This window comes from Mesocricetus auratus, unplaced genomic scaffold, assembly GCF_017639785.1.
Source record: "Mesocricetus auratus isolate SY011 unplaced genomic scaffold, BCM_Maur_2.0 Super-Scaffold_2245, whole genome shotgun sequence".
In the NCBI taxonomy this organism is placed as follows: domain Eukaryota; kingdom Metazoa; phylum Chordata; class Mammalia; order Rodentia; family Cricetidae; genus Mesocricetus; species Mesocricetus auratus.
The window spans coordinates 19480592-19508358 of NW_024429180.1; the positions used below are offsets into that span (position 1 = coordinate 19480592).

At 43.2% G+C, this 27767-nt stretch overlaps 1 protein-coding gene and 1 long non-coding RNA gene across 3 annotated transcripts in view; one reads left to right on the forward strand and one right to left on the reverse strand.

The window, feature by feature from the left end:
* Positions 1 to 7051: 7051 nt before the first annotated feature.
* The window catches only part of Slain1 (SLAIN motif family member 1), a 50367-nt gene continuing 29651 nt past the window's right edge, over positions 7052 to 27767 (reverse strand). For both annotated transcript variants that reach the window (XM_040750076.1, XM_040750047.1), the window contains 4 exons: positions 25519 to 25860; positions 16166 to 16321; positions 9169 to 9469; positions 7052 to 8131 (listed from right to left, as the gene is read on the reverse strand). In XM_040750076.1, the coding sequence (XP_040606010.1) occupies positions 8056 to 8131; positions 9169 to 9469; positions 16166 to 16321; positions 25519 to 25860 (875 nt within the window). In that variant the 3' untranslated portion in view covers positions 7052 to 8055. The remainder of the gene's footprint in view (positions 8132 to 9168; positions 9470 to 16165; positions 16322 to 25518; positions 25861 to 27767) is intronic.
* Positions 14371 to 21588, forward strand: LOC121141578. The gene is made up of 3 exons (XR_005878553.1): positions 14371 to 15551; positions 15791 to 15905; positions 21390 to 21588. It is a non-coding gene; the product is annotated as an uncharacterized LOC121141578 (long non-coding RNA).

A 27767-nucleotide genomic window follows, 5' to 3' on the forward strand; every position in this document is an offset into this window, starting at 1 on the left:
ACTCATCTATTTTGGTTGGTGCAGATCTGGCTGAGACAGATGTGGCTATGATCCCTGGTCCACAGCAGATGCAGTTTGAGGGGAGATTAGTTCCAGTAGCAACTTCAGACTTGTCACTCCTACCCCCTGGCACTCTGGGTCTATGGACAACCATCCTCAGAGGCACACCTAACCGGGGTCATGGCCTGTCCAATTATCTGAGGGCATGAAATGCTGCTTATCAAATTCTGCTTTATTTCACTTAATGTAATTTCCCTTAAGTTTGACCAGATTTCACCACTATTTTTCTAAAGCTGAATAGGATTCGTGTGTGAGTGTGTGTGTGTGTGTGTGTGTGTGTGTGTACTAAAGTCCCCCCCCCATTTAGGCCATTTCTACATCTTGGCCATTGTAAACAATGCTGCAATACCATGGGGGAAGGGAGCAGCAGGCATATTTGGGGTACTTATTTCAGCTCCTTAGGTATGTGTGGAGATTGAACTTGCTGGTGAAAAGAGACGTATATGATCTCATTTACATACGGAACAAAATAATTAACTGGCAGAAGTAGACAGAACAGTTGTTATGGAAGAGAAACCTGCCGAACCCACCAGAACCACTCCCCTCTTGTAATTACCACACACATTCAGCTTCCTGTTCTTTGCCACGTCTGTTACAACCTCAGCATCTAGCACAAAACCCAGACTCTGACTAAAGATTTGCTCAGCGAATGGACTCAGGCCCTCATTTGAAGTTAGACAGTTACATGTGAAGGTGCGTGCCTGTGATCCTGGGTACTGGGGAGGCTCAGGCAGGACAATGGCGAATTCACCATAGACTTCCTACAGGAACAACAGCAATAAAGCAGGTACACTAAGAAACCTGCCAAGCCCACCAGAAGCTGTTTGTTCCCTCAGCCCATCACAACACCATGGGCCTCTCGTCATCTTTGATCTTAAATGTTGAATTTTTCAGTGGTTTCCTCTAGTTTCCAAGATGCCCACCATCTACAGATGATCGCTTTCCCCAGTTTCTAACTGGGACTTGAACAGCACACACAAACTTCAGATGGAGGAAAGCAGGGAATCTCATATTGCCTAAAAGGATGGTAAAGCTGAATAGAGATTGGTGGTAATTTTTCTGGTACAAACTGTAGTTTCTTGGGTAACTACTAGAACAGTAACAAAAGAGTTAAAATATGATTTCTAGGTAATGGGAAGAAAAATCTTCAGATTAAACAACCCATGGGAGTATAGAATGGAGACAAAGGGGAGCAGAAGGAAAGGAAGCTAAGGCAGATTAAACTCAAACACTGTCAGTGATGACCTCATGAAGGAATGGCTCACAGGTTCACATGGAGGACAATGATTTTTGTGGTTGTCATTCACAAAACAAAAGCTGAATCATGTTGTTTGCACATAAGAATGTTAATGGTTTGACTGATATGGTAGCTCATGTCTGAAACCCAGCACTCAGGAGGAGGCAAAGACATGAGAATCATTAATTTAAGGCCAACCCAGGAACCATGAGATCTTGTTTTTAAAAAAGCAAGCAAACAAATATTTCAAAAACAACTAAATGTTTGAAAGCATGAGGGTTTAAAATATTCACTTTACAGAAGCTGAAGACATACAAGGTATCTACCTAATATCAGAAGAGTAGGTTTAAAAAATGTTAGACACCAGGAAGTTCCATTGATGACAAGTTCATTCTGTCAGAGATAAAATATATGTATTCAAAGTCATGTGACTTCAAGATACAGTGCTAACATGACTATACATATAAGCAGGAATATCGTTGTTGGAGGCCATATCACAAAGCTCTTGGATACAGACAAAATATCCACCCCAGATCATGAAACTCCAACTTCAACAGTACTGTGAGTCTGAAAGTTGCAAAGTCAAGACTTACCAGATACTTAAGGAAAAAAAAAACAGACAAATATCAGACAATTTCTCCCCAAGAGTGTTACTCTCAAGAGTAAGTTGGGTGTGGATGTATTTCCTTCTTACAGATTTTTATAATACTGTGATTCCATATAATTGGATAAAATTTAAAATAGTAAATCAAATCCATCTAGTCTTTGAACACCTGTGTGTCAATGAATCCTCCATGTATGTGCCCATGCGGGTGTATGCATGTATGTGGAGGACAGATCAGTGTCTTTTGTAATCACTCTCCAATTTATTTTTTCTGAGTCAGGGTCTCTCACTGTAGGCTGGGTAGCAAAAGCATTTCAGAGACTCACTTGATGTGTCTCTTAGCACTGGGGTCACAGACATGTTGCTATGCCCAGCTTTCTATGCGCACGCTAGGAATCCAAACTGAAGCCATCAGCCAAGCCCCTCCCAGCTTTCACAATAACTCGTCATAGTGGGTTAAATGAGGAAGGTTTCCCATAGCCTCATACATTTGAACACCCCTCTCCCAGCTGGTGAATTGTTTAGGGAGGTCATGGAGCCTTCAGAGTTTAGAATCTTTGCCCAATTCCAATTCACTTCTCTACAACCTGTTTGCAGCTGAAGATGGGATCTAAGCTTCCAACTCTGGCCATCTGCAGATTGGAACTGTAAGGCAAGCAAACTCTTCCTTAAGTTGCTTTAGGTCATGATGTTTTTTTTTTTTTATCACATCAGCAGAAAGCTAATACGTACATCATAACTGTGATCGAATGGTTTTACCCCAACTTCTCAAGACTCAACAGATAAAGAAAGCTATGTAAATCAGCAAATAAGAGTAACTACACTAACTTTGATATATGCAGAAAATGTTTGTTAATATCCACATTCTTTTTTCAAAAGGCTACCCTTAGCAAGCTAAAGACGACACTTATATCATTCACTCAAGGCTCAGGGAGCACTGCAGAAGAGGGAGCAGGAGAATGTGAGAGCCAGAAGACAGGGAAAACTGCTAAATGCCATCTTCCAAACATGGCAGAGCCACGATGATCAAGAACTCAGAGCAGCTGTATCACTGGCACTGGTACTCCCAAGAGTCTCTGTGGATGAGGAAGGGGCTCGTGGGGCCAACCCTGCCATTCACTGCTCATGTGCTAGCAACTAACAGATTCCAAGAGAAAGAAAGGGCATGACAGCCAGGTGTACAGCCACTAAGGAGCACACCAGCTTTAGTGGATAGTTCCAAACACAGGGTCACACAGACAGCCCCATCTAGACTCTATAGGACACACAACATTAAATTTTGAGGAAAATTTGTAAGGGAGGAGTAGGGAGAGATGCTGGGAAGGGTGGGAGGAAAATAAGAAAGGGTAAAGAGTGATCATAATATATCACATGAGAGCTTATCAAAGAAAAATTTATTAAAATTCCTTTCCTTTTAAAATTAGCAAAACAAAACAAAAAGATGCCTTCTATTGTCATTTAGGCAGAAAGAAAATAAACAGAAAAGAAATCAATCCAACAGAAAGACATTTGGCGCCGGGCGTTGGTGGCGCACGCCTTTAATCCCAGCACTCGGGAGGCAGAGGCAGGTGGATCTCTGTGAGTTCGAGGCCATCCTGGTCTACAAAGCGAGTTCCAGGAGAGCCTCCAAAACAATACAAACAAACCCTGTCTCAAAAAACCAAAGAAAAACCAAAAAAGAAAGACATTTGGCTTATGTAAAGTCTACAAAGATAAATATATTGATAGTATAGACTTAAGATTATTGAATGAAATATTCAAAGGAGGCCTTGGAGAAATTTTTAAGATAGCAATTACAAAATAGCATAAAGGTCAAATTCCTATAAATTAATCTGGCAAAGCATGAAGTCCTCCATGAGGATTTTGTACAACTGTTTAATAAGAGATTAAAGAAGCCTTGAATAAAAGCTAGCCCATGTTCATGGTGTTTAAGACTTAAAATTGTAAAGATTAAATTGATCCCAAATTGAATGCACTCCCAGTAAAAACTCTAGCCAGATGCCAGCACAAACTTGACAAAGTTGAATAACATAGGTGTGTGTGTATGTGTGTGTGTGTGTGTGTGTGTGTTTACAATAAAAGGGATTAGCCATGACAGCTGAAACAAGGTAGCAGACTGCTCTAATACTTAAATGCACAGAAAGCTACAGTGATTACTATATGTTCTAATGAGAGCACAGGCAGGTCTAGACAGACAGGTAACAAAGAAAGGGATTTTCAGTGTTAGACCACACACCCACATGGAAGATACAAAATAAAACTGTATCTCTACTTCAGGTAGCACAGAAAAATCATGACTGATGCCAGGTGGTGGTGGCCCATGCCTTTAATCCCAGCACTCGGGAGGCAGAGGCAGGCAGATCTCCGTGAGTTCAAGGCCACCCTAGTCTACAAGAGCTAGTAGCTAGCTCCAGGACCAACCAATCAAACAAACAAACAAAAAAACCATGGCCGACTATAACCTGTGCATGAAAACAAAATAACAAAACTTCTAAACAGAATGCATATTTTCATACTTTTATTGATCACATGACAAGGGTATATTCCTTTAAGAGACACAAGGATTAACTTTTTAAAACAACATGGCAGGGGCTGCATAGATAGCTCAATGTTTAAAGCATGCTGCTCTCGCAGAGCACACAGTTCGGTTCCCAGCACCCATGTCAGGCTGTCAGGCTGTGCACTGCTTACAACTGCTCAGAAAGGTGCTCTGATGTCTCCAGCTTCCTCAGGAATATCGCCCCCCCACACCCACCCCCCTCTCTCTCTCTCCTCTCTCTCTCTCTCCTCTCTCTCTCTCTCTCTCCCTCTCCCTCCCCCCCCCTCTCTCTCTCACACACACACACACACACACACACACACACACACGGAGAGATCTCACATACCCTTAGCACTGACCACGCCCATTCGGGTGTGGTGGCAGGTACATGGAGGAGTCAGGGAATCAAGGACTGGGAGGAGCGATGCTCGCTCTCAACCAATAGGACAAACACATACACAGGACTTCCCCCATCTCACACAAACTCCAAAGACAAGCAGTTTTAAAAACTGTGAAAAGCAAAACAAACAAAAAAACCCAACAATATGGCAAACCATATAAAATTAAAATGAGTGATCCTACTCATCAAAACACCCTATAAGAAAATGAAGCAAATGAAAAAATGACTTAGAAAAATAAACAACACTGCAAGCCAATTTTAAAAACTCTCATAGGAAAACAAAAACGGGTCTCAACAGGAATCTATAAGTGAGTCTGTGTGTTCAACAAATGAGTGAAAATAAAAGGATATTTAGTGTCACTAGCAACCCAGGGACCACAGAGGCACTGGCCCACCTGCAACGTAAGCATTAAAGGCTAGCAAACAATGCCAAGGCCATGGGACAACTGGAACCGCGCACGCCACTGGAAAACAGGGCTGTACTCTGTCGTTCATCAGGTGGAGGCCATAGAAGTGCTTCGCAGTTCCTCCAGGACCTTCTCAATTCTTATCTCCGTGGACTCACACTCTCGTGTGACTTCTTCCTCTTGCCTGGGCCTAGTGACGAGCTTTTCATGAATTGACCGCAAAAAGTGGCAGCGTGCCCCTTGGCAGGCCACGCCCTCTTCTTCCACCTTGCTGGTGCCGGCAATTAGGCTGCTACCATCATCTACTCCCCACAAATGCCAGGAGTTATCAGTCAAGACACAGACTGCTTCTCAAGAGCAGGAAACAGCTCCCTTCTTCTTCCGAGTAACATCAAAGTCCGCACCGTGGCCTATCGCGCCCTACGTGGCCTGGCATGTCACCTTCCTGACTCCATCTCCAGTCTCCAAATCTCCCAAAGACACTTCACCTGGCGTGGGGACCACAGTCTAATGACTACACCCGCTTATCTACTGAGTACTGCTGTGTTTTAAGTTGTTTCCTGTGGTTCTACTGTTCTTATGTGCATCCTACAGTGAAATATGTACAATTTCCCGGTTAAAAAAGTCATGGGTCTTTAGGACTGACTCGCTCGGTTCCTGTCCAGTGCAGCCCGGTAACGACCTCTGTCCGGCTGCCCCTTTGGGTGTGGTTTACAGGATGCCTATGTTCTCTCCTTCCTCACCACAGCTCCTTTCCCTCCATAGCGCTCAGGAGGGAACACACTGTGGTTTGCCAACTTGGTTAAGGTTTTACACTCTCTCTTTAAGACCCAGAGTATAAAATCCAAAATGAAGAAACCTTCCCTTCTAATCCCCAAAAGGAGCTAGAACTTAAAGAAAAGTGTAAACAGTCAAACTGAGAGTTAATTAAATCCTTTAACTTCTTCAGGATAAAATATATTAACTAAAAAATAGCATGTGTGCGGCACATGCACATGTATGTATGCTAACTACATGCGTTCACAGGAAAGAACACGTAGTGAAGACTTCCATGCCTGAAGGACCTGAACAAAAACCAGCTTCATGGCGTGCGCCAAAGGCTCCCAAAGGCCAACCACCTTTGACCTTTTCATTTTTTATCACCTCTCTGGAACTCAGGATCTTCATCTTTACAGTGAGAGTAACGGTGGGTGACTGTCAGGTATAAAATTCAACCTATGCAAACAAATCACTTAACATGGCTGCTGTCTCGGAAGACGCTTCCGGTAATTACGACTTCCGGTTTTATACCCATCTCCATGTATCTACTCTTCATTTTCGATGACCCTTATTTTTAAAAGCCCTTTTAACTCTACGTAGTACTGCACAAAAGAACATTGAAAGTGAATGAGTAACTATATACCTTCTTTAAACCTTGCCTGAACCTTCTCTTGCCTTCAGATGACGTCACAGAGAACAGAGACAGCAATTTGCCATTTTACTTATACCGAGAAAGCCTTCAAATCCAACACCCAATGGTTAATTCAGATCCCCATGGTTCATTCATAAGATGTGTCCTGACAGCAAGCCACTTGAGTTCAAGTGGCCTTTCTGAGACCAAATCTTGTCACAAAACTCAACCCTTGTACTTGTTATTGGAAGCCTTTCAGGGAGAAGACAACGAAACGTTGGCGGTGTGGGTTTTCTAAGTGTCTCCGGATGCCTGTGTCCAGGAGCACAGCCACAGCCACTGCTGCTACACCTGCAATGGAACATTAGCAGGAAGTCTCACTTTTGATGCTGCACAGTCATGCGTGACCTGATATTGCTGAAATAGAGTCTTTATTTCTCAACATTCCAAAACAGCAGTGCACACAGTAACAAATAGTAAGTCACAGACCGTAAGAAAGCATTCATTAGTGCAAATGGGTTTTGTAAAAGGTCTATCAAAAAGATTTATTAGCTTTAAAATGCATTCGTTTTCCAGAAGCACTGTTAATAAAACATTACAGTTTCATCCTTTGTAATAAAGGATTGAAAATCAATTGCGGTTGAGTAGCAAAACATTGCAGGTCTTAAGTGCAATGTGCTTGTGATACCATCATAAATATGAAACTCATGTAAGACAATAAATTAACAATGAAAAAGACAAGACTGATTAACTCTGCCGTCTGGCTATCTCCTTGCAATGCTTTAGGTTAAATTGTGCTCATTCAACGTAAAATTATGTCTCAAATTGTATGGTGTATCTTAGCTGATATATCCCCTAGAGCTAAAAAAATAGTACCTTACCACAAAAATATTTTTATGGCACAAAATTTAAGTTGTTCCAGAGTGGTTCACATAGGCATAAAAAGAAATAGGCACAAAAAATAAAATTCCTGTAAACTATAAAAAATTAAAATTCAAACCATGTTATAGAACCTAGCTGTAAATTATGCAATGTATTAAAATGCAGAACATGTAATGGAAAGATGTTTAGAACATGTAAGTAAAATGAACAAGGTACTGTAAAAACCTCAATGGCAAAGCATTATTGACACTTCTCAGTTCTCTCAAATAGTATTCAGGTACAGAGCAGGTATACAAAAACTTTCTAGATCTCAGTGGAACGACACTGCAACCATGGGTCTGAGATTGCTGCAGCATCTCTGGCAGAGAGGAAGTGAAATCGTTAGTCTCTGGTGATTGGTCCACTGGAAAACAATGCAGTACACGTTAAAATGAGAAAGGGAAAGAATATCCCAGCATCCACTGCTACCCAGCCAGCTGGGTAACACAACCCTCATTTTCACTCCGTTCTCGTTCTTCAAGGGTCCATACGCTGCATCAGTAGCAACCGTCTCTCCAGTTCCCGTCCCTCAGTGTGCTGAGCGAAGACAGGGGCTTCGGGGGCTGCAGGAAGCTGTGGAGACAGCAAACGGGCTGTCAGTAACCCGGGATCCACATCACTCCCTCTCATCAGAGCCCCCATCCAGTAAGGACACGCTGGTGGCACTGTCCCAGGTGTTGCCAAGTTACATCCTCTGGGTTCTCATAGTGAATGCCCATCTGCTGAAGCCTGAGGCCAGAGCACACCGCCACACATGTCCCACGTACACAAGTGAATTTTCAGTATGTCAAAACTATTTTAAGACAGAAAGTAAAAGGTAAAGTCCTTAACAGTAAAATAGTTAAAAACATAAAGCAACTTGATTAGGTATATAAACTTATGTACCAATTCTTGGCACCTTAAATAAAGATTATTCTATCGTAGTAGCAAAGAACTTGAAAAATATTGAAAAAAATAATTTTGAAAACCCCAATGTTTTCTCAGGTTTGAAGAAAACAGACTCTCTCATACTCTGACAGTAGCAATCTTCCTCCTTCAAGATATATATTTTCTTTTCAAGAAAAAATGGAGGGTCCTCAATAATGAACATATATAAGTCATACAATTCTGTCCAGTCATAAACATGGCATGTCTCTGCATTTACCAAGGAAAATAAGTGATGACTTACAATCGCTACCCTTGTCTAAGATGTACCCTTATAAGGAATGTGACACTTTTAAGCTGAGAAAAGAGCTCACCTGAGCCACCTGGAACTTACCAATATAAACTGGCCAAGTTCTTGATGAGTAAAGTTAAGATGTTTCAAATCTTAGACAGAGATGCCACGGTAAACACAGACCTGAAGGAAGGAGGAATCTAACCACACAAGGAATTCGGCGCAGACCAAAAGTTCCATAGATAAGACAAGGGACAAGGATGAGATAAGAGAAAGGCGGGGTCTGACCACAGAGACCCCTAATTGAGAAAGAGGAACCCAGGGTGAGCCATTAAGGACTGTGACCTATGATTAAACTCAGCCCAAGAAAAGTGAGACTGGCCTGAATACATTTTGAATGTCCTAGTACAAGCAAAGGTATCTGAACTAAGTAAACTGTAACTGAAGTTCTTACCTTCTGACAGGTTGTGCAATTTTGCTCCGAGGCAGGTTGCTCCCATTTATTGCCAATGAAGGTCTTGGAAGGGCACTGCGGCCCATGATCCCAGAAGCTGCAGCCTTGTTGGGAGTAGGGATTCCTGTGTTGCCATAGAGCTGCAGGCCATTGGATAAAGGCATGCTGCCGCTGCTGCTACTGCTGCTGCTGCCTTGAACCGTTGGACTCACGTAGGCTGTGGCTTTCAGAGGCTGCCGGACAGGCACCGGGAAATGCCCCACACTGTGAACTCTGTGTTGAATCTGTCCTGGTGATGGGACTGCAGGAGAAAATGATACCTGTGTGAAGAACTCTCAACTGCCTCCCATTAGATGTGCTTTGTACTCAGGAGCCTATGTTGTCTGAAGAAGTAAATGATGGACAGGTTCTAAGCACATTAGGGAAAAATCCCCCGACCACGGTCTCCCATTCTGTCTGCCAGCAACACTAAGTGTAAATACAGTTGACCCGTGAATAACATGGAGGGCAAATAACGTGTGACTTCCCTAAACTTACATCAGAATTTTTTCTCCCTGTTCCCAAAGCCTTATCAATTAACACTATCAGGTTATACTTAAAATGATTAGGATTTACACAGTGTCTTTGTGTTTGTTTGCATTTCCCTGGCATATGGGGCTGTGTATGATCTGTAAGGTGCATACAAATTATGACTTCAGCTGTTTATAACAGATTTGAAAATATTTATGGTATTGAATAATAAAAATAGAATACATCCATCTTTATTTTATGCATTAGGTACACATTATTTTCAACTTTCTCAATTTTTCTAAGTTGCAAGATTTACTTGCAAGTTTTGTCACGAAATTCTCACAAAAAAAAAAAGAGGTATAAGAAGACCTTCTCAGATCAACTCTATGCTGCTCAGTGGTCAACAGAATATTCAGAAGGTAATTCTTTTTTTCATTTTTAAAAATCTTTTTATTTTACATTCCAACCACAGTTCTCCCTCCTATCACAATTCTATGCACTATGTTTTTCCCCTTTGAAATTTTAAGAAATTCTGAATTGCTCCAAGACAAATTTGTGTTTGCTTAGAAAGTATCAGGATTTCTTTTAAGATTCATTTTTTATTTTATTTATTTAGGTGTGTGTGTGTGTGTGTGTGTGTGTGTGTGTGTGTGTGTGTGTGTATACCAAATGGTTGTAGGCCACCTGATATGGATGCTAGGGAGAAAACTGAAGAGTCTTCTAGAAGAGCAGGAGGTGCTCACAACAATTGAGCCATCTCTGCAGATCCCATTAGCATTGCTTGATAGTTGATGTGAGCAGAGTCTCATGAAAACAAAACATGGGGACAATTTAATATCTGTAACTATAGAGGAAGCCAGGAGTGATGTTTGTAGGCACAAACATATTACTGAAGTAGCATTCATTATGACATTATCTCAGGGTTTATTTGAAAATTAAATTCATTCATCTACTTAAAGCCTTAGTACCTAAAGTCCTTAGTAACCACTCAATTAAAAAAGCACTATTTTGACCTCGATAACAGGGGCAAAAATCTGTAAAGAAAGCAAACTAAGTAACAAGTCTTAGATTTTTGTCAACACTGAGCATCATTTTATAGTCAACAGCAATAAACAGGCAAACATATTTGTACTTTGTCCTAAGGATGAAGAGGCACAGTTTTACTTTAATGCAAAAGTTTTTTTTAAGTTAATTGTTTGTAAACGGGAAAAATCAGTTAAAACACAGTTCAAAGTGTGAACCTGGCTCAGTTTCCTCTGAAGTCTTAACTACAATCCACTTAAGTACACGTGCTGGTGACTTTCTACAGGGACCATGCTCATGCACTGCCCATCTCAAGCTGAGCAGCCTCGCGGACCCCTCATAGACTGCCACACACCACCTCCCAGGGAAGACACCTCCAAAGACAACATTCCCTCTTCTGTCATCATGCTCTGGCCAGCCAGACATTGGCATCACAACCCATGTTCCTTTTTGTCTCAATTCCTTTACCCTATATTATACGCATGAGAGTCCCACATGCTATGGTATGGGATGTCATAAATGTTTGCCTGATGACGGAAGACTGGTTTGCTTCCTTTGGTGTTTTATGAACATTCTTCGTTATGTTTTGCTGACAATGTGAACTGCTAGGTTGAGTATATACAGAGTCCCTTCACTGTTAGAATAAGTGAATTCAGTGAAGTCCCTGGATATAAAATCAAAGCACCAAGGCCAACTGTGCCCTAAAGCCATCTGTGACAGCTACTCTTCACTGTTGACTTGGACAGATGGAAACACACGTCTGGTGTGTTAATGAAGGTTTGTCCGGGAAGGTTTAATCAAGGAGGAAGACCTGTCCTAAATGTGGGTAGCCTGGGTTCTGGACTGCAGAGAAAGAGGGCAGCTGGCCGAGTACCAGCAGTCACCTCTCTGTGCAGATGTGATGTAACGAGTCACCTGCTTGTTCCATGCCATTCCAATTTTCTCTACCTGTTTCCCCTGCCCTCCGCAGAATCCTAAGCCTTGAACCTGAAATATGACTGCCTTAGTCACTGTTCCATTGCTGTGAAGAGACACCATGACCAAGGCTACTCTTGTAAAAGAAAGCATTTAACTGGGGGCTGGCTTTCAGTTTCCGAGGGTTAGTTCATCGTCATCACGGCAGGAGCATGGCGGCTTGCACACAGGCACTGAAACAGGAGCTGAGAACTACATGCTGATCCACAAGCAGAGAGTGAGACCGGGTCTAGAACAGGCTTTGCAATGTCATCCCCCCACCCCCCCACACTAGCTCCAACAAGGCCTCCTCTCCTAATCCTTCTAATCCTATCAAACAGTTCCACTCCCGCAGGACTAAGAATTCAATGAGCCCGCGGGGCCATTCTCACTCAAAGCAGTACAGTGACTGCCTTGAGTGCACAGGAATGCCTCCTATTTGTACTTCTGTCCTTCTCTGCAAGATTCCTCTGTTCTCTTCAATTCTTTGCATATGCTAAATAGAACCCTGCTATAATGAAATCCCCATCCATCCATTATTTATTTAAGCATGAACCCAGAAATACTTAAATGGTGCTATCATTATAATCTATTATTATTATTTTATTATTATTATTATTACTTATTCTGTGGTTCAAATGGCCTCAGCTCTGGCTATCGGCCATTTCTTATAATTGGTTCTTGTATCCTTCCAGCATATTCTCATCAGCTTTCGAGTTTTTTAAAGCCAGACATTCTAAGCCATGTACACTTCATCCTATTTTGGGTTTTATTAGTTTTTATGACACTTAAAGATGCCTATTGCCCACACTGAGTTTTAGTCAACAAAATTCCTAATCGGTCCCATGTCTGCTATTGTCAAAACATTCTCTCTCCCCCTACACTTACACCGTTGATCTTCATAACTCAAGCATAGAGTTGATATTTTTTCTCAGCTAAATTTCGTCATGAAATAATTAGCTTGCTGCCTTAAGAAATGACACAGCTACCAGTGCTCTGTTTCACATCAATGGTAAACTGTCTATGCCTTGACTAGACACTTCGCTGATTTAACTGTTTAAAGCTAAGCCCCCAGCTACAGCTCTGTGTATCACATGCCTTCCTTCATCAGCTCATCTTCATTTCGCCATCAGTCACTACGAGCTCATTGTGTCCAGGTAACATGTCAGGTACTGGGGACAGAAAACCAAATAAACTGAGGTCCAAGTCCAGAAGAGCTCACAATCTGGTAAAATATACTAACAATAAATAACAACATAGGTTGAGCACTCTCTATCTGAAATGCTTGGAAACAGCCATTAGAGTTGGGTTGTTTTCAAATTTGAGAAAGATTTCTCTATCTATCTATCTATCTATCTATCTATCTATCTATCTATCTATCAATCATCTATCTAACTACCTATCATCTTCCTGTCATCTATTATCTATCCGTCCAACTACCTATCAGTCATCTATCAATCACATGGGTGTTTTGACTGAATGCATGTCCGTGTTAGCCTAGTGTCTGAGAGTCCAAAAGAGAACATCGGATCCCCTAAAACTAGAGTCACAGAAGGTTGTGAGCTATGTATGATGTGGTTGCTGGGAACAAACCTGGGTGGTCTGAAAGAACAGCCAGTTATCATTTAGCCACCTCTCCAGCCCCTCAAACTCAAGGACGTTTGCATAGACATAGACATATCTTTTGTATTAGTGGTTTGCTCATAAAATGCCCCGTACAGGCAGGTTCATGTGCAAGCCTCAGTTCGTAGCCTGTGGCCTTGTTCTGAGAGGTACTGGAAATATTAGGCGGTAGAGCCTACCTGAAGGAAGCAGGTCATTGGTCACATCCTAGAAAGACACACCTTGTCTCTAGGCCTTTCCCGGTTCAACTTTTTTTTTTTTTTTTGGCTACCAACTCCCTCCTCTACCGGCTCTCATCAGGATGACATCTGCTGTACCTCACACCCAGAGCAACACATCCAGTCAGTCATGGACTGACACACCCAAAACTGAACCCAAATGAACTTGTCCTCCCTTTAGATGGTTGGCTATGTGCAGCAGTGGTCAGAAATCTAACAAAATACGGAAAGCAGGGTGACTGCTCTGCCCCTGGGACTTTGTGGTCCCTAAGCCTTTGCTATTGGTTTGCAGGAGGAGTTTGTGAATTTGGAAGGTGTTTAGAGAAGCAGGTCAAAAACAAAACAAAACAAAAACAACTTTGCACTTAGTGAAGGCCAACTGGACATGAAGACAGAAAGACTGTGTTCTTGGTGGTGCAGATGGGATTGGAGAATCTTCTAAGAGAATCAGACCACTGCAGCCATGGTCCAAAAGAGCTCAGCTACTCCTTGAGCTGGCTAGGAGACCCTGGACTCACTCATGTGATGCTGGTTTTGTGGGTAAGTAGGAGGCAAGAGTGACAGGTTCAGAGGGCCTCTGTCGAAGCACTCAGAGGACAGTGAAGGGGACAGACTGGGCAGCAGCGTATGGGAGGGTCAGAAGCCTTGCAGTGGAGATTTCAGGAATTACAGATACAGAGACATGGGACATTTGCCGAGGAGAGATGCAGAATGAAAGGAGCTAGTGCGGGGAGAAGCCATACAGGCTGGGAGTGGCAAAACCAAAGGGGTGTGGCTCCCCCAGAGCCCTGGCGCTCACATTATGACATCGACACTGTGGCAGCGGGTGCCCACCTTGCTGGGATTCGGCCTTGCTTTGGCCCATTTACTCCTTTTCTGACCCTGCTCTCCCGATGTGATTGAGCACTCCAGGAACTGTCAAGATCACTGGGAATTCATGGAGACAGATTCAGTTCCTAGTGCATTACCAGATGGACAAGAGCTGGCCAGGAGCAAAATGCTTTGGTTCGATTACGAAAGGTGACGCACGGGTGTGGAAGGCTTGGTCTCCTTTGAAGGTGACAGAAATTTTAGGACTTGTAGATGGAAGAGGTGGGTCATGGGACAGATCACTGAAGAGTGTGACCTCTCCCTGTTTATCTTCTGTGTCCTTGTCACCAGGAACTGGGCAGCTACCTCCTCTACAGATTCCATAATGTTTCCCTTGCCTCAGGCCCCAAAGCAACAGAGCCACCAGTCATGGACCAAAAAGCCCCGCTTAAATGTGAACCAAACCATCTTTCTTCCTTTGACATCACCTCCCTCAGGAACAGCAACAGAAATGCTCACACACTGCTGATGACCCAAAGTCTGAGCACAAGCTTCACTTACACGCACACAACTTAATGATAATTCTATCCCACACTGTAAATACTTTTTATATGAAGCAGTTTCGAAGTATAGAATTTCCCACAGGTATCAGATAAAGTTTCAGATCTTGGAATTTTTATTCTTGATTTCAGGTTGCAGAAGTTTAACCTGTACACTGAGTAAGAGATTGAACCAAAAATCTACCCATCCTGTTTCTACAGTATTCAGGAGCATGCATTAGGGTCACCAGTAAAGCAATAAGGACTTATCAAAGGATAAGTTAAAACTACGAAGAAAAACAGAAGAAATATGAAAAAGAGGACAGCAGCCCATGGGAGCAGGGCATCACAGTATCAGATAGCATAAGTCCAGCAGACTCTGCACTTCTGGCTTGACCACCCTCAGCCAAATTGCTGCTCCACCTGTTTGAAACTGTCTCTCATCACCAAAATGGCAATGGTAACAGAAACAACCTCACAGAGCTGTTGCTAGACTAAGCAAGACAATGTCTGAGACCCAGCTAGCACAGCTCCTTACACAGAACAAATGCAGTCAATTTGGTGTTAGGAACTCGGACATCGAGAAATAAAAGACGACCACATGTTGGGAAATGAACTGGTAGCAAACCTGGGCTTCAAGCAGCAGAGTCTGGAAACTACTCTTAGCCAGCACATTGAGCGGGCGCACTCCGTGGATCTCTTCCGGGTAAGTGAATACTGGCCTACAGTCTCCCCCTAGTGTCAGTGTAAGGCTCAGCCCCTCCTATGTAGGGATGAATACCCGGAACCAGCTCATCCCACGGGAGCTGAACGCACACAGCAGGGTTAACGTTACACAGCTCATTGATGGGAAGACGGATAGCGAGTGAGCGCAGCGACTATGTGGTGCACTGGAACGGAGATTCGAAGAACCTTACACACACTAACACATATCTTCATCTTCAGAGAGAAGGAAATGCTTGGAATGGCGAAAAACATGACCAGCTGGACCAAACCAGTGTGCCTCTCCACAGAAAAACAGACAAACAGGAAGAAAGGTGGTAACCTGCAGGGGGAAGAGGTTTGTATAATGGGCAAACTATCGATTATTTAGCCTGCCTGCTATCCTTGGGTGTGAAGGGCCCCTATGATTTATTAGTAGGAGCAGTTGGTAACATGGGCACTGAAGGGAACACTATTCGATTATAGTGAAAACTGCATTACAAGACAGTAATGTGTTCCTCTGGTGTGCTTAGGAACAAAAGGAAAAAAATGATGGAAAATAAGTAACTTTCCTACTGGCGTTATGACTAATCAGAGGCACCACTGTCTCACACTTACTGCAGGACGGCACCCTTGAAACCGTGCTCCCAGCTCCGTGCAAGCTGGAGTCGAAACTCTGACTGCTCCTCACGGTCACGGGAGAGCTGAGGTTGCTGCTAACGGCGGCAGTGCTCGGCGTCCGGGCTAGGTTAGGCATACTTCTTCGGAGCTTATCTAAAAGAAAGGGTTTTCCTTGAGTGAAAAGCCACAAATAAACGCCACACCAATCAGAACATTTGCTTTCAAAAGTAAATCAAAATGCCACGTTGATGAGTGACATGCAGAAAATAGCAAACAGACTAAGGGAGAACTAGCCTCTTGCATGCATGGGCGCTATATGCTCCAGAAAATTCCAACAGAAATGTCGACAAGAGAAACACACACATTCTATAATAAAAAAGAAAAGCCGTCCTAATCAATTTGCTGTTGGCTACTACTTAGTAAGTGGCCAACACTGCATTAAATAAGGTTAGAAAAGGATCCTGGAGTCATTTAGAAACGAAAACACTAAAAACAAAGGTTCCTGCTAATTTAAAAAAGGAGACTCAAAACCAAAACTTACTAAATCTTTTGCTAACAGGTCAAAATGGAATAAATCAATAAAATCCTCCCCATTCCAATTTTAACTGTCTTAGGATGACCACCTCCAAAGGGTCAACCCTCCCAGTATGCAAGCTGTGTACATACATACTCAGAAGAGACTAAAACACTGACTGGCCTGATTATTTGTGCATCTTTCCTGCTGGGTACATCTTCTGCCACCAGGAGGTGGCAGAGAGTTACAGACTAACAGCCTGGCTCACATTTGAAAGCTAAATCAGGAATCTCTTCAAGGTAATTGGTTCTTTACTACCCCTCTGCCCCCCCATTACCACGCAGTTCAGGTCACCCCAGGAAACAGCAGTTACATCTGACCACTGAGCCCAAACCGGACCAAGCCCTAAACTGGGCTTCAGTGCTTTCCCCTCAGCGCGTCTACCCCTTTGCCCCTGTGCTCCAGACTGCAGATGCTGTCAGTGCTATGTTCATCCAGCCTCCACCACACAGTTCACAACAGCGCTACTGTCAGCACTCCGCACTTAACTGGGCTCCAGGGACCCTGCCGTGCTCTTCCAGAATGCTGAGATACACCGGCCTCCGCCCTACTTCCAATCTCCCTCACCTCAACCCCAAAGCCTAAAGTTCTCAACACGGGTCAGATTAGGCCTCCAGATCACAGGTTCAACAGACACCACAAGACTTATCTCCCGATGCCCCATTCAGCCTATCCCAGTGACAGGGGAGCACTCTCTCATTGGGCACTAGGGTCCCTCCCCTTGGACACATTTCTCGTTTCCATGGAAGGAAGGGATGAACAGAGGAACAGTATTTATGGTGCATATGCTAAATGCCAAGCACTCTTTATTATGTTGGGGGCACCAAATTGAATGTGACCACCAGTTTCCAATTCTCGTTGAGCTTATGGTTTAAACCATTTCTTATCTTTTGTTCCATTATCAATCCTAGAGAGAAAAATTAACATGAATTTAAATTGTTTCTCCAAAGTGAAATTAAATATTAAAGAAAAATATCTTCAAAGTAGAGTATGGCTGAAATCATAAACATGGTAATGCTTAAATGTTATGAATTATCTCTGTTAAATATACTATGAGACACACATGAGTCCACCCAGGAAGGGGAAATCGACAAGATCTCCTGAGTAAATTGGGAGTGGGGAGAGTGGGAGGGAAAAGGGGAGGGAGGAAGGAAGGGGGGTGGGGGAGGGAACATGGGGAAGCAGGATGGTTGAGTTGGGGGAAGGACAGAGAGGGAGGGCAAGAAATTATTCTTGATAGAGGGAGCCTTTATGGGATTATCAAGAAACCTGGCACTAGGAAAATGCCCAGGAATCCACGAGGAGGACCCCAGATAAAACTCTAAGCAATAGTGGAGACGGTGCCTGACATGACCTTCTCCTGTATTCAAATTGAGGACTACTGTAGTCGCCATCACAGAACCTTCATCCAGTAACTGATGGAGGCAGATGCGGAGACCCACAACTAACCACTGGGCTGAGCTCCCGGAGTCCAGTTGTAGAGAGGGAAGAGCAATAATACAAGCAAAGTGGTCAAGACCAGGATAGGAAAACCCACCGGAACAGCTGACCCGAGCTAGTGAGAGCTCACTGACTCTGTACTGACAGCCGGGGGAGCTTGCATAGGACTGAAGTAGGCCCCCTGAATGCAGGTGCCAGTGGGTGGTTTGGGCAGTGTGTAGGCCACTGGCAGTGGGACCAGGGCCTATCCCTAGAGTATGAACTGGCTTTTTGGAACCCATTTCCTAAGGAGTTTCCTTGCTCAGCACAGATACAGCAGGGAGAGCCTTGGTCCTGCCTCAACGTGGTGATGGGACAGACTTTGTTGACTCCCATGAGAGGCCTTACCCTCTCTGAGAAGCAAAAGGGTGGCTGGGATGGGGGGGGGGGAGAGGTGGAGGGAGTGGGAGGAGGGGAGGGAGGGGGACCTGGGTTTAGTATGTAAAAAATAATAAAATAAAAAATATAGTCTAATCCACTGGAGTGTACATATCAGGACATAGGGTCTCATGGTCTTTTCTTTTCTCAAGCTAAATCAGAAACTTGTGATATACTTGACTCATAGTGCACTGAAACTCTTCCCTTACACACAACACCATCTTCATTGCTTATATCCATCAACTGCACCTCTGCCAAGGAACTTTTTGCTCTTTGCTGTACTCTAGGGAACAGACAGAAAATCAAGCAAGCATAAAAAGTCACATTACATAAGTATGATGGACGGACTTTGTTAACTCCCCATGTCTCTCTTACTGGTTAATGAATAAAGCACTGTTGCCCAATAGGAGAGCAAGAAGGTGGGACTAGGAGTCAAGGAGGATTCTGGGAAACAGAGGCACAATCAGTCACGATGTAGGATGCCAGAGGAGTAAGAGGTCCGGACCCTTTCTCCAGTAAGAGAAGACCATGTGAAAATACTTAGATTAGCAATTATGGGTTAATAATTAAGTCAGAGTTAGTCGATAAGAAATCAAAGCAACGGCCAGCAGCTTCATAATTAATAGTGTCTTGTGTGTTATTTGGGGGCTGAGACAGCAGCGGGACCCAAGTGGCTGGCAGGAAGACTACACGTTCACCTTGAGGCTTCCCCTAACAGCCAGAGTTGAGAATAAGCCAAGGCTTCACAAGTGCTACGAGCAGTCTAATGACCTTCACCCCCAGACCTACATGAGGCCTATTTTTAATAGTATGACTTATATATTCCCATTCCTATCATAGGCCCTAGCTCCATGCAGCAGACACTTAATATATTCAACACAGGTGTGTGGGGGGGCACAGTACATGTTAAAAGCAAGACATTCAAACAACTCAAAACTAGGTCTCTTGGAACATCACAAATCTGATGTAAAGAAGAGCCTACATCAAAATGAGACTATTTCCACTATACAGTGTTTTAAATAGCATAGGAGCAGAGGGAAACAATCATATGCTATTAATTAGAAAATTGAGGTTCTATAGTTTAAATTTTTCATTCCAGGAGCTGATAGTGTGACAGTTGGCCTAGCACAGATTAGTACCTGAGTTGCATCCCCAGTACTATTAATTAATTAACCAATTAATACAAATTAGGGTACAATTATTTTCAAAAAATCTACCATATTTTAAATGTAGCGATGAAAACTGTACCACGGGCATATACCATATACATTTGTTGGCTTTCAACAATATAAAAGCTTTAGATATTCTTGATACTTTAAGCAAAAATCTTTTACACATCCCAAGATATTTGTTACAGTCCGCCGCTAAACCATGACTAGGTAAGGTACATACATTATGTGTGGTTAATCACCATTAATCCAGACACACTGACCTTTAAGAGCAGCTTTCACTCATATTTGGGTACCAAGACAATTTGCTAACTCCATAATCCTGGAATATGTCCCTACTAATAAGCTGTCTGAGTATAAATCCTTTGGGCACTTGGGGTGAGCTTGATCCATGGTTGAATCAGACTATCAGGAAATATGGTTCACTTCCCTGGCAAACAACCTGAAATGCACTCACACATTTTAAAATCCAGGGGCTAAAAATCAGTTTCCTAATTCCATCTCCTAAGAAATCAGAGATTTCATCTTCAAGGGCCAATAGACAAGAGAAAAGTGAAAGAGACAAGAAAGTTCAGATGCTCACAATCAGGGGACAGCAAAACTCAGCCTTCTGAGGAACATGAACAACTCAGGAATCAAGGAGACACTAGTTTCACCTGCCAGTCAACACACACACACACACACACACACACACACACACACACACACACACACACACACACCAATGATGACATCATACTGGCCAGGCTCTGAACGGGTTCAGAGAAGGTGGGAAGAACATGCAGTTCAGTTACTGTTGTTTCCTGGCAAAGTATTTACCATCTGACAAACAAATCCCAGCTCAGTGATTCCCAAAAACACGTCAAGAAGTTTTATAAGCTATCTCTTTGAAATTAGACAGTGTATGAGCCACAAAACAATATATTTTGAAAAATCCATTTCTACTCTTTTAAATGGGTTTTGTTTTGTTTGGGTTGTGGTTTTGTCTGGGTGTGGCTGGAAATAACCATGTAGACCAAGATGGTCTTGAACTTAGAGACCCACCTGCCTCTGCCTCTGAGGGATTAAAGGTGTATGCCACCGCAACAGTTTGGTTTAGTTTGAGTGAGGTATATTTCGTCACAATAATTATACAAAAATTTAGTACATTTTAAACTGATATTTAATCTTTTAAAATGTCATACATTATACAATGTTTCTTTACCATATCTACTCCTCCCTTCCCTACTCCAGTTTACTTCAGGATCCCAACCTCATGTCCTCTTTTAAAAATAGATCCAAGAGCTAATAATTGATTATTGCCATCTATATTGTTTTAGTAATTGAGAAACACATTGGATATTCTCAAAGTTACCATTTTTCTTTCATAAGTTGGTTAGAATAACATTCTATGGTAACAAACGGAGGCTCAGTTATCTGTGCCATATGCTTAAAAATGTTCAAGAAGTGTAGGTGGAGTGGGAGAGAGATTTTTTTTAGCACATATACTCCAGGCAATGTAGTATCCATTATTTAATTTATTCCTTATATTTAAGTTGGGAGAAAATATACCAGATGGTTTGATGTCAAATTACAGTGATGTTTTCCTAAAGTTAGACGTTATCTTATCTTCGTTTTACAGGTTAGAAAACCACAGCTCAGTGACCTGAGAAACTGTGTCCTAGCGTGGGAAGACGGGACTAGAACTCAGGGCCCGCTGACTTCAGAGCCTGTGCTCTCAGCCATGAAGTGGATTAATCAGAAGTACATCCAGAAAAGTGCCTTTGTATTCCATGTCTCTCCCCAGACAGAAACTTTAAATTAAATAAAACTACTATACACGCCTGTTCTCTTTGAACAGCATCATAGTGTGGGCTTCAGAGAAACCCAGTCCTTTCCGAATGGTGTTTGATAAAAGTGTTGTCACTTTTCTAAGGTAGAACAAACGGTGGTATGGAAGAGAACAATTCTACTGATACCAGTTGTACTGGCTGGTTTTGTGTCAACTTGACACATGCTAGAGTCATTAGAGAGGAAGGAGCCTCAGTTGAAGAAATGCCTCCATGAGATCCAGCTGTGGCTTTTTCTCAAGTAGTGGTCACCCGGGGAGGGCCGCACCCATTGTGGGTGATGCCATCCATGGGCTGCTGGCCCTGGGTTCTCTTCTAAGAAGGCAGGCTGAGTGAGCCCTGTGGAGAAAGCCAGTAGGCAGCACTCCTCCATGGCCTCCGCATTAGTTTCTGCCTCTAGATTCCAGAGGCAGAGTTCCTGTTGTGTCTTCCTTCAGTGATGAGGAGCAATGTGAAAGTGTGAGCCAGATAAACCCTTTCCTCCCAACTTGCCTTTTGGTCATGGTGTATCATCACAAAAAAATAGAAACCCCCTAACCAAGACAAATTGGTACCAGGAGTGTGGTATTGCTGTGACAGACCTGACTTCAGAGAATTGTGGAAGGACTGTGGGCTGGATAGAGGAGCCATTGAGTGTAGGAGCTCCTTGTGTTCTATGGGACTTGGGAGATAATGTTGAGAACAGTGCAGAGGATGGAGCTTGGACTTGTGAAGGTTAGGGGGAAGCTTGAAGACTCAGGTCATTTGTTATTTTGAATTAAGATTCTGTGGTTCTGGTTAGCTGGGGCTGAAGAATCAGCTGTGATTAACAAGACACCAGAACTACTAAAGTGAAACCCTTATATTACTGGGACAGTTGATCCTGGGTAGCTGAAGCTAAGAAATTTGCGGTGACTAAGAAGAGACCAGCATCACTGAGGTGAAATCTTCTGGGAAGTGTTTCCTAAGAGCACAGAGATGCTGTGTTCCAGAGGTGGCCAAGGTAGAACCTCATGCTGGCAGTGGGACTTGGTAATGTGTAAGAGTCACCCAGGTGGTACTGGTTTGAAGGCATGAGGGGTCACGGAGAATAGGTGACACTTGTCACTGTGAGAGGCCAGGAGAGGCCACTAGTGAAGGTGCAGCCTCGGTGGCAGTTGAAGGCCTAGAACTGGAAGAGTCATGCAGAGAAGTTGAGGCTTGGCACCATGAGGAGAGGCTATTGGTGAAGGAGGCTACTGCCCAGTTGCAGCAGAAGACCCCAGTGTTTTGGAGACGCCAGTACCATGGGATAACCACCAGGGGCAGCAGCAATGGGAAGGAGCCATCATGGGAGGAGACATTGCAGTCAGAGCCAAGAAGACAGCTGTGTGTGTTGTAGGGGCAGTGGCAGAGAAGTGATCCAAGCCCTGTGGAGAAGATCGTGAGTGGATCCCAGACACTGGATGGTTGGATGACAGGAGTTCTAATAGGTATTAAATAAAAGCCCAGTGTCAGATATCTGTTTGTACTCTAGCAAATAAAGCTTGCCTGAAGATCTGAGGGAGGAGCTAGCCACTAGCTAACCATAGAGTTCAGGAGGTCTATACAGACAGACAGGAAGTAAGATGGCTAGGAAGAGAGAGGAACATAGGTGGGAGGAGAGAGGAGCTCTCTGTCTTTTCAGGCTGAGGATTTTATAGAGGGAAGAGCTCTGGTGGCTGGCTGCTGCGCTTCTCTGGTCTTCACGAAAGCTTTATTTGTTAGAGTACAAACAGCATCAGCACAGGGCTTCTCTGGTCTTCAGGCAAGCTTTATTTGTTAGAGTACAAACAGCATCAGCACAGGGCTTCTCTGGTCTTCAGGCAAGCTTTATTTGTTAGAGTACAAACAGCATCAGCACAGGGCTTCTCTGGTCTTCAGGCAAGCTTTATTTGTTAGAGTATAAACAGCATCACCACAGGTTGAAATTTGGTTTTGCTTTGATTTGTGTGACTGTGCCCTGGTTTTTCCCTCATGAAGTAAAGTATTTTACTGGAGCCCATAGTTGAGAGACTGAATTTTTAAAGACTTAAGATTTTAAGAAATTGGCTATTTTAAAGAGACTGGAATTTCAATGTGTTTGAATTTGTAAAGACTGTGGAACTTTCAAAGTGATTTATATTTTTAATATGATATCATGACGATGAATAAGAAAGGACGGAGTTAATGGTGATGTTTTGTGTGTGGACTTGACATTAGAGGGGAAGGAGCCTCAGTTGAGGAGATGCCTCCATGAGATCCAGCTGTAAGGCAGTTTCTCAAGTAGTGATCACTGGGGGAGGGTCCAGCGCACTGTGGGTGGTGACATCCATGGGCTGCTGGCCCTGGGTTCTCTAAGCAAGTCCTGTGAAGCAAGCCAGTAACCAGCAGCTCCTCTCCATGGCCTCTGCATCAGCTCCTGTCTCTGGAATCCTGCCCTGTTTGATTTCTTGTCCTGACTTCCTTTGGTGATGAGCAGCAGTGTGGAAGTGTGAGACAAACAGACCCTTTCCTCCCCAGCCTGCTTTTCAGTGATGGTTTTTCACTGCAGAAATAGTAGCCTGGACTGAGACAGCGGCTGAGATGTAGAGCCAACATCTGCAGGACAAACTCAACTGGGGTGCTTGAAAAGAACCCGAGGTAACAAGGCCAGGTGCCCATCTTCCAAGCATGGCTCGGTGTCATGATAGCCAGTAAGCATGGAGAATGTAGCACCATCTGGCTGCCATTAGGAGCTTTAAGACATTAGTTGCTATGACTTTCTTTAGCCAAGTCTTAGATTTAAAAATCTGAGGGTATCAAGAGAGAAATTTAGAATACCATGCTTTAAATACTTTCAAATGAACTTCCAGTCTGTGGAATAATACAAGTATGGTGGAAGAAATGATGAAAACTAAAGTGTGGAATATTTGATCACTAATCCAACTTGTATTCACCTTGGGGACATTTAAAGTATCATTTATTTCTAGACTGAGAAATTGTATGATTTAATAATTAAAGGCTGTAACAAGTAATTTCTTCCAATTTTGTAGGCTCTACATGGAGGTCCTGGCTGATCATAAATACACACACACACATATCAGCCTTGGATTATTACATGACTGTTCTCTCTGTAGATTTCTGGTAGTCACAGAGTGTAATTCCTCAGAATACAGTAAAAAAATATGAAAGAGTTATACCCCATCACACTGACATCACAGATGAACGTTTCATTAACCACATAGCCGTCTGTCCAACCCTACTGCTTCACAGATATTAAAGTTAGGAGTCTGAAGCATGCTTTGCAGACTCCCCCTACACCCAAGTGTGCAAGAGCAGCATCTTCCCAAAGCTTTGGTCAACACTGTCACTCTAAGTTCAAAACCCAGAGTAAGGGGCTACTGCTGTTGTGAATGCTACACGGGGCCTTCAACTACATGGAGCCATGAAGGCCCCGGGCTGCACAATGCTGCCACAGTACAGTAGATCTCCACACTCAGGGGCTGAAGAGATGGCGTGCTCAGATCCCCCAGTACCCAAATAAAAAAGAATTCCTATAATCTCAGCTCTGGGAAAGCAGGCAGACGCACACATGACTTGTCAGCCAGCCAGTATAGCCATATTATCAAGCTCCAGATTCAGCGAGATATCTGGTCTCAGAAAATAAGATGGGGAATAATTAAGGAATCCAACAACCACTGACCTCCAACCCCAGCCACAAATACACACACACACTCGTTCACACACGGACAGTGTACACACAACTACCCAAAAAGATGTTCACACCTCAATGTGATTCTGAGGTGGGTGTGTGGTGGTTTTCCTGAAGTCAGAAATCCACAAAGCTGAGACACAGCTAGAAGACAGTCAATTTTAGATGTAAATGGAGACCACACCGATAAGGGTGAACTTAGATCTGAGAAACACCTGCCAACGATTTGTTAGCTGTAGAACGTAACCTACCTCCATTGGTCCTATTTGGTTGCTGATCTGCAGTTTGGGCTTGAGGTGAATAATACTGTGGCTGCTGGAAATTATTTGAAGGAAAATACTGGGAACTGGGGCTCCTCCTACAATCTCGAATGCTGGAGAAAGTCTGTGAGTGGGGGATTCCTCTTTGGAAAGGTGAACACCTCGGGAGACGAGGTTGAGGTGGTGGCAAATGATCAAATTCTTCCTCGTCCTCCAGGCTGTACCGATCATACTCTTGATCACTACATGTCCCTTTTTTGCCTGAGCTCAGTGACACACTGGAGCTGTGTCTGGACACGGATGCTGATGTGGAAGCGTAGTCTTGCCTGAGACCTGTTGAGACAACAGTGCTCGTGAGGAAAGTGCAGGTAACTGACATTATACCATAATCCATATTGTTATTGAAAATGACAACAAACGGGGACACACCATTTTGTTCCAGGTTATTAAATCCTGTCCCAACACAAACAAAAATATTTATCTACCAAATAAATATGTAATGTTATGTCAGTCAACACTGAAAAAAATACATACCCTTGCCAGTGAAGGACACACCTGCCATGACTCCAGATATCATTACTTACAAAATTCTCCAAATTATCCCTTTTCAAGTTTGGAAATAGTAAAACAAAGTTTAGGAAGAAATATAGTTTTCTGTGATTAGAACACTTACAAAAACCCAATCCGTGACAGAGTAAGGAACCTGGTCCCTCTACCAATATCTGGGCCAAGAAGGAAGTTTAAAACCTGAGGTACAAATATTTTCTAGCAAGGTCATCGCTCCTCTATTCTTTTATGTTACTAGCTAGTATTTCCTTCACAGTATGGTGATGTTTTAATGTTTCAGCAGCAACCACCCCAAAGACAGTCAAACTGCAGCTTTTCCACTACTTAACATTGTCTATCTCTTTAGGGTTGCTTAACATCTGAAACTGACATCCAATCTTTTTCCACGTTTTAGACTAAGCACTTAAATTTACCATTAATGGCACAAAACAACCCCCTGCTTGTTCTTCAATATCTATCTTATTAAAGCTTCCATAAGTACTCTTGACTAATTTTAAAAGCGGGAAATTGGTGTGTGTAACTATTCCCACTATCCTGGCCTGAAAAGATAATTGGAAAACAAGCTTTGCCTGGTTCGTGTAGCATCTTATTGTGCCCTTGGTATACAGCACCAATGTCTCTGAAATACCTTAAAAAGTGCTCCTTTTCCGGTAGTGCCCCTCAGTTACTTATCCTGGAGCACATTAGTGCATTTCAACTAATTTTTTAAAGATTACTGTAGATTCCCACAAAGTCCTAAGAAATACTACTAGGAGTTTACCCAGCTTCCAACAGCTTTGCTGATTAATAGACAAGCATAAAAAGGAATCAACAGTGATATAATCCACCCATTTTATTCAGATTTTTCACTTACTTATGTGTACAATAGTAAGTTTCTTATAACTTTACTAGCTACCTGCTTTTATGCCATCCAAAACCCTGAATGTTTCTATACCATGAAGATCCTTTGTACTACCCTTTCAGAAGCACATCTACACCATCTCCTTTCCAAGACCGGCAGCCCCAACCCATCCACCAATGTCCTACATTTCTAAAGTTCTCTCAGTTCAAAACACTACACAAATGGGATCGCACTGCCTACAATCTCTCGTGATCACCGTGTTTTCACTTCTATGATTCCCTGGAGCCCAGCCTGGATGTCCTATCAACAGCTTGTTCTGTTTGCTGATGAGTAGTCCAAGCATGGACACACCACACGCTTGCAGGGATCTAAGCACATTCCAGTTGGAGATTGGTGGAATGAAGGCGGAACGTCCTCCACAGGCTCAGGCATTTGGACACTTGGTCACTAGCTGGGGGCTCTGTCTGGGGACATTTAGGAGCCGAAAGCCCAGCTGGAGAGGAAGTCCTTCCCTAAGGGCAGGCCTAGAGAGTCCACAGAGTCGCCCTGTCCACTGCCTGCTTCCCGTTTGCTGTTAAAGATGTGATCTCCCAGCCTCCTCCTGCTGCCCGCGGCCACGCCTCCAACGGGATGGACTCTCACCCCTCTGGAGCCACAGGCAAAAATAAATTCTCTTTCCCTTAAGTTGCCTTTGGTCATGGCTGTTTTACTACAACAAAGGAAAAGTAACTGATAAGAGACCATTGCAAATACAGATACTAAGAATGTATGTGTATAGATTTTTATGTGAACACACATTTCTACCGCTGTGAGAGAAATGTTCTCCACAGGT